Below are 7440 nucleotides of genomic sequence, written 5' to 3' on the forward strand. Positions count from 1 at the left end.
TTTCTTTTTTTCTTGTTGTCAAGGAAACGGTTTTTACACGCCATCGTTAAAATAGATTTAAATGATTTTGTAAAAAGTCTTTTGTTTCTTCTTAACATGAAGAACAAAACATGGAAGCTAAAATGATCCTGTCATAAGTTAGGCTTTCTCTCATTTGGCTCGGTAAGTTTGTTTTAAACGCTTTAACTCGTTTATTAAAGTATCTAAAACATTTAAATTCAAATCTATTACAGACCTTGAAACTTCTAATCACTGCTCATGCACAGAACAATTTACAACAAAGTAAAAATGTCAATCGTTTAAATACAAATCAATATCTATTTCTACAGTCCTTATTGGTTTGGAAAAATAAAAATGTATTTTTTTATTATTATTATTATTTTCGCTGAAACCTCTTTCAATGAACAACCAAAATCAAATGAGTCAGAACCTGAAGTTTTATGGAATTAGATTCTTTATTTCAATTCAATTTTGTTTATTTTTTGCACAAATAACAACAGATATTATTTGAAATAACTTTTCAAGGACATGTCCAATTCATGTGGAGTTATGCAGAATTCAGTTTGGTCCATTTCAGTGAAAACCATTTTCATTTTGTTGTCCGTATGACGGCCGGTTGAGGCAGAATGTCATGAAACTGTGAAAATGTTATAATGTTCTCTGTGTTCAAATGAAATTATATTTAACATCTTTTTACAATTATGTAATTTGACACTGTCCAAATAAAAACTGATATCTTTTTATTTATAAAATAATATTTAAGCACACAATTATTGTCTTAAAGTTCTGTTTGTGTGGCCCTCTATGGGGTCATGGAGGGCTGCATTTGACCCACAAGCCTAGAGTTTGACACATGGCTTAGATTAATTCTAGCCAAGAGAAAACAACCATGTCACACATTTAGTTCATCATGTAAGGCTAAATAGGAACCAGTCGCGTATCTACAGTATAACTTGATATGAACAGAACCTATTTTTTCCTGTAATGGAAAGAAATTTGGCTCTCAGAACTGAACTAAACTGAATTAAAATAGATTTATCAACTGATCAGTTTGGGCATGAAACTATATCAAGTTCTAATTACAGTAACTCAAAGTTTCTACATATTAAACCAGCCTTCCAACTGATCAGCCTTAACTGACAAAACAAAATGATTTGGACATTAAAACTGACCTTTAGCAATCATCAGCCAGAAAGCAAATATTTCTTGTATTCGTCGGTTTTATTTGAAAATGACAGAATAAGTTAAGAACATGCATGCAGAATCAAAACCAACAAAGACCGAAAACACAACAAGGAGGCGCAGCAAGAAGGGAGGGCAGGGTGATAAAACAGGGCTTCTCTTTCAGAAGTCAAATAAAAATCCAAACAAAGAAGAGAACAGCACTCGCTCCGTTCATGCAGATGGGAATAATGGCGTGGCCTGGAACAGGAAGTGATTGTGTCGAGTCATCAAACATCGATTCAGGATCAGAGTGATCATAAAGCTGCTCCCTAACCAACAGACCGTGCAGTGTGGCGTGTTCCTCTGATGAGCCTCCAGTGTCAGAGGTCACACCAGACACCTGAACATGCAACACCATGTAGCAAACGCCGGCGTGTTTGTGTGTGTTAAGCAGTGTGTTGTTCTGACATTGCAACTGGGAGGATTTTTTCTGCTGGTGAGACAGTTGGAGCGCTGCCACGGTTCTGCTGGCTCTGCTGCGGCGTTCGCTGATACAGGATTAGTCTCTCTGTTTTGGGTCAGAGACAGAAAAAAAAAACTTTTTTTAAAAGGGAAAAATCATCTTTTCTTCTGTATGGATGCCATGGAAATGAACACACAAGGTTCACTCGAACTATGAGTACTGCTGTCATTTACTCTCTTAAATAATACTAATTTACAAAAAAATATGAAATATCATTTCATCTCTTTTACGCGTGTCTGTTGTCTAACTAAATGATGACTTTCGTTGTCTAAGGGAAGATATTTACAAAGTATGTGAATACTCTGCATAAACTCTTCAGATCCACTTCTCCCAGTGATTGAGCTTCATGAGTCATTTGACGAACAGAAATCTAATCGGTTTTTGATTTTTTTCTGATAATCAAGTTGAAGTTCTGGTCAGACAGAACACAGAAGAGATATTTTTCGTGTGTGTGACTGAAGTCTGCTTTAGTTCATCTTAACGAGATCAGTTCATGTTCAACTACAGAGAGAGAGAGAGCTTATTATTGATCAGCCATCCTCATCATTTATATAGATCCCTCCCCCAAACCTCTCCGTCTTTTATTTTACACAAATCGACCCCTTAAATAAAACACCATTCATGTGTCCAGACTGAGGGCCGCGACCCCTCAGGAGGTCACCAGAGATCCAAAGGAGGTCGTGGGAGAAATAAATCCTCATCATGCTCTACAGAGAAATATGGTTTCTGATCTTGGTTCTTGATCCGTTCTGTAAACACCGGCACAATAGGCACATTATCATATCCAGGTGACCTCTGACCTCAGACTGGTTGAAAACAACTGGGACAGAATGTGGATGATTTGGCACGTTCTGGACCGGGAGAACTGAAGGCTTGGAGCTTTAAGTTCAACTTGCTTTTCAGCCTCGCTCATCAGCTTCTGCCTTAGCAATGCACTAATTCTTAAAACATGAGTTATTTAGGTTTGGATAGTTGCGTATTGTATGCCACTGAGCACAACCAACATCTGTGTGTGAAGCTGCAGTGATTCAGTGAAAATGAACATAATATTTCTGGGATCTTGTCAACATTTTGTAACAACAGGTATAACTGTGTCTGACCCAGTCTGCATTAGGTTATATGGTACTATCAACAATAAACCGAAATCATAAAGAAAAACATAATATCTGTCAGTCTTACACCAACACTTGAATTAAGGTCCTAGGAAGACAATCTATCTCAGAAGTTCTGTAAAATTTGACTGTTTAACAAAAGAAAAAAAATATTTTTTATTTATCAAAAGATAGTTTACCTATTTGAATGATTCTACAGTGAGGGGGATGATAGAGCCTCAACCAGATCAAACATTCCATGATTTCATCTTGTGCCCCTTAAATGTCACTCCAGAAACACCTACATGCAAGTCAATGGGTCCATGAGGACACCGGTGTCCTCATGGACCCATTGTCCTCATGCCATGAGGACACCGGTGTCCTCATGGCAGGTAAGGGGTTAACCAATCGAGAGGTTATGTTTTGAATAAAACAGCATGCCCCAAACCAGACTAAAGCATTTCAAACAACAACAACTTCACTAAAGGTCAAAATGTTTGGAATAATGCAATAGAAACGATCCATCAGTGCTATAGTCCAAATTCCGCAACAGCAACATTCCTCCAGATCCTGAGCTCACAGATCTTGGCCTGTTTTGGAGGCATAAATGTGACCAATGAGATCCTGCATTGATGTTTTTAGACCTGAAAGTATCTTAAAAGCATGAAAGAAGACCACAGACCTGGGGTCAATTTTAATTTGCTGAGGATTCATATGTCAGTGTCAAGGTTTGGTCACAGTGCGGGGAGTTCTCTTTAGCTTACAGGTCAGTATCAACACTATCAGACAGGAAGTCCAGGACAGCTGCATGCAGAAGGTCCAAGTCCAGACAGGAAGTGCTCGCCATTCAGCGGCTATGATGAGCTGTTCAGGAGCGGTCTGGGGTACATGCCCTGGTAGTAGGAGGCCTCAAGAGGCTCCATGGTCCTCCCCCCAAGGCCAGACGCCCCCCCACCATTGTAAGAAGAGTACTGCAGAGCCTCATAGGCCTTCAGGTCCAGTTTGTGCTGCTGCTCCGAGGATGACATTAAGTTGTTGATGGAAAACGGGTGGTTGAAAGAGTAGTGGGGGTCTCCTTTTATATGCAGAGGAGTTTCATGGGCCATGGAGTGCGGAGGAAGTGATAGGGAAGACAGTAACTGAGAGCTGGATACTTTCAGGTCAGACACACCTCCAACTCCTCCCCTCAGATCCAGGCCGGCAGGGGAGCCCGTCTGGCTGGAGGAGGCCACAGATGAGTCCAGAAGTCCAGCAGGTTTGGCAGAATCTCCGGCAGGAGAGGTACAACGGCCACCCCCTGCTCCCATATGCTCCTTCCTCCCGTCTGGTTTCCCTGGAATCTTCTTCTCGCACTTAAATCTCTTCTGACGTCGCAAGTAACAGCCGTTCTCAAACATGTTGCCTGAGTCTGGGTGCAGGGTCCAATACGAACCTTTACCCGGTTTGTCGGGCGAACGGGAAACCTTGACGAAGCAGTCATTGAAGGACAGTGAGTGACGGATGGAGTTCTGCCAGCGTTGCTGGTTTTGCCGATAGTAGGGGAACAGGTCCATGATCCACTGGTAGATCTCACTCAGAGTCAGCATCTTACTTGGTGCCTGCTGGATCGCCATAGTGATGAGTGAGATGTAGGAGTAAGGGGGTTTTGCGTGAGGGTAGCTCCGTCTGAACGTCTTGTTGTCACGGCTTCGGTTCAGTCCACCACTACCGTACGCCATGCCGGAGCCCATGTTGGGACTCATGCTTCCATACGGGTTCAGACCCAAGGAGGCCTGCTGGGCTGACACCGAGTTCATACTGGACGGGCTCAGAGGCCCACCCATGGAAGCCACACCCCCACCTAAGTTTGACATAGGCGCTGGAGCGGAGCCCCCCATCCCTCCTACAGGGGACGGACTGAGACCGGTACCGCTATACGACATGTTGAAGGAGCCTGACGTGGTGCCACCACTCGACATGTAGCCAGACATGGACGCCATTCCGAGACCAGAACCCATCCCGGTGCCTGCCATTGGAGAGTACACCTGCAGGGAGGACAGAGGACGAGTCAACTTTTATTTGAAGATGAACAGAAGTGGTAGACTCAAGAATCTGTCAGGATGGTTTACAGTCAGGTTCAACTAAAGGTCAACATTGAGTATCAATGCTGAAATCCCATCTCTTGTTTTAAAAACTGTATCATGACCTGCTCTCTGGTCGGAGCCATCAAAAGCAGAACATTCTGGGCCAGCACAAGTTTGCTCAAAAGAACTAGGGGTCATTAAACCAGGACCATGTGGACCAGATCAAATTTTCCCATTTCTACATTTCCTACAACTTCACCACTTACTACGCACACACTAGTAAGTGGTGACAGATTTTATGACTATTTCAGGTTGGCCAGACCTTGTCTTTATGTAGACTAAAAATATATAGAACCCTTTCTGGGCCCAAAGGTCCCGTCCACATTCAGCCTGGACAAAGTTAGCCCACCTGTACAGCAGCCAGCCCACAACTTAACCCCAATGTAACATCAGAAAACGTCGGTATGTGAATGTCTTTTCACCTCAAACTTTTCAACCACATACATTTCCCCTTTGTTAATACAGAAGGCAGTGTTTCTCTTTTTTTGTTTAAACTTAATAAAAAAAAATGAATTTAAGGAATCAACACCACCTGATTGCTCCCTTAGTGCAATCAAAGTGGCGAAAACTCATCAACGTCTCAGACACATATTGCTGAAGTTACCCGCAATCCAAACACATACATGTTCGGTTAAGTGGACAGTCTAATTTGTCCTTGCATAATGTCCAGTGTGTCTCTGTAATGGACTGGTGCATGTTCCCCATCTCTGGCCTGGTGAGCGCATCTGTCCAGTCTACTCCCCCACTCCCCACACACACACACACACACACACACACACACACACACACACACACACACACACACACACACACACACACACACACACACACACACACACACACACACTCTGCTACTCTGAACTGGATGAAGGTGTAAAAAAAAAAGAGTGAATGAGACAAAAAGTGCATAAGACTGCTGATATTATTTGCTTAATCTCTGAATAGAAACTCATGTGGATAATAGCAGCAATATTCACGTTTAGGAGCATTTTCAACTTCATTTTCATTTTTCTTAAGATTTTAACCTGATTTAATGAGAAGAAGTGTGTTTCTGTTATATTTTGCATTATTTTCTTGTTGCTTGTTTGTTTACGTTACATTATTTGTTCGCTTAAATGAGGAAATGTCAAACCATGTACACAAACATTGCATAATAAAACACATTTCTCTGATACTGAGCTTTTGAAATATCGTTGCTTAATTGCCAATTATTTTTAATGCTGTTAAATAAAATCTGTAATTAATAAACTGTTATTCTTGGTTTAAGGTCGGTGTGTGAGCAGGGTGTGAAAGAAGAAGGTCTGAGGGTTTGAAGTCATTTCTGACCTGACTGACTGACTGACTGAATGAATGAATGAATGAATGAATGAATGAATGAATATGAAACAAAAAATCCGTTCAGATCTTCAGGAATAATGATCAAAACCACGTGCAAAGATTAATAATTAATCAATAGGAAATCCCGGATTATTTTCTTCTTCCATATTTAGGATTTCAGTTATTATACGTGTAGGTTAGAAAATAATTTATGACAATAATCTTTAAATTGTCTTCTAAATTACACAAAGAATAAATAAAAGACATATAATCATTACACAATTTACTCAAAGAATAACCATCTTAACCATCAATATTATTTTTCTTATTTTACTTTCACGTAGTTGACTATTTTTATTTAAATGTTTTTAAAAAATAAAATCAGGTCCGCTTTGCACGCGAGTCTTGCTTTGTTTCTTCTTATATTAAGCACAAAAATTCCTCAAATAATCAGATACTTTTTCTCTAAAAAGTATCTGCTTTATCCAAATCTGAACCCCGCTTTTATTAACTTCAATGATTTGTAGTTACTTTATGAATCATATTCAATCTGCTTCAGGAATTATTATTATTATTATTATTATTATTATTATTATTATTATTATTATTATTATTATTATTATATTTTTTTTACAGAAAAAATTAAATATGAAATAAAACCTGCGGGTATTTTTGGCTCCTCTGGATTAATCCCGGGAGGATGCGGAGCGGCTGACCCGGCTCCAGCACCGTTAAAGCGGGCGGAGAGTGACCGACCTCTTCGCTGTAGTATCCGCTCCAGTCCGGAGCTTCGTGGCCTTCCATCTTCACCGTGCCCAGCATGACGGCAGCCCGCAGCCGGAACACGGACCCTGCTGCTCCCGCTCCGGGTGAACCTGTCCCGCTCCCTGAGTGTGAGCCTCCCGGTCCGGATAGAAGTGCCGAGTCGAGTCAAGCGGAGCGGAGCGGAGAGAGGAGTAAAGAAGAGCAGGAGGAGGAAGAGGGAGGAGGTGATGGTGACCTGCGGACTGCTGTGATCCTCCTTCTGCTATAGGTTCAGCCTTCATCACCTCCCTCCTCTCACAACTTCTCATTTCTTCATTCGTTGAATTCACACAGAGACTGAGCTGCTGCTCCGTTTCTGCAGCAGATAATCACTTTTCCAGCCAAAGACCCGAGACTCATGTCCGTGTGGATCATCAGGAGATGACAGAGAGAAAAAATAACATCTTGTTCTAAAATA

At 41.3% G+C, this 7440-nt stretch overlaps 1 protein-coding gene across 1 annotated transcript; it reads right to left on the reverse strand.

Moving 5' to 3' along the window:
* Nucleotides 1-482: 482 nt before the first annotated feature.
* Nucleotides 483-7142, reverse strand: foxa1 (forkhead box A1). The gene is made up of 2 exons (XM_008398709.2): nt 6975-7142; nt 483-4802 (listed from the first exon to the last, which is right to left on the reverse strand). Exons 1-2 carry the CDS (start codon nt 7038-7040, stop codon nt 3633-3635), a joined length of 1236 nt encoding a protein of 411 aa, XP_008396931.1. The 5' UTR covers nt 7041-7142; the 3' UTR covers nt 483-3632.
* Nucleotides 7143-7440: the final 298 nt, after the last annotated feature.

The sequence above is a fragment of the Poecilia reticulata genome, linkage group LG22, assembly GCF_000633615.1.
Source record: "Poecilia reticulata strain Guanapo linkage group LG22, Guppy_female_1.0+MT, whole genome shotgun sequence".
NCBI lineage: Eukaryota > Metazoa > Chordata > Actinopteri > Cyprinodontiformes > Poeciliidae > Poecilia > Poecilia reticulata.

What these genes read in the sequence shown, in the direction of transcription:
- foxa1 (XM_008398709.2), bottom strand. Translation starts at nt 7,040, where the DNA reads ATGCTGGGCACGGTGAAGATGGAAGGCCACGAAGCTCCGGACTGGAGC. An exon ending in GCGGATACTACAGCGAAGAG is followed by an intron (nt 4,803 to 6,974) that starts GTCGGTCACTCT and finishes TCCTCCCTGCAG; the next exon opens with GTGTACTCTCCAATGGCAGG.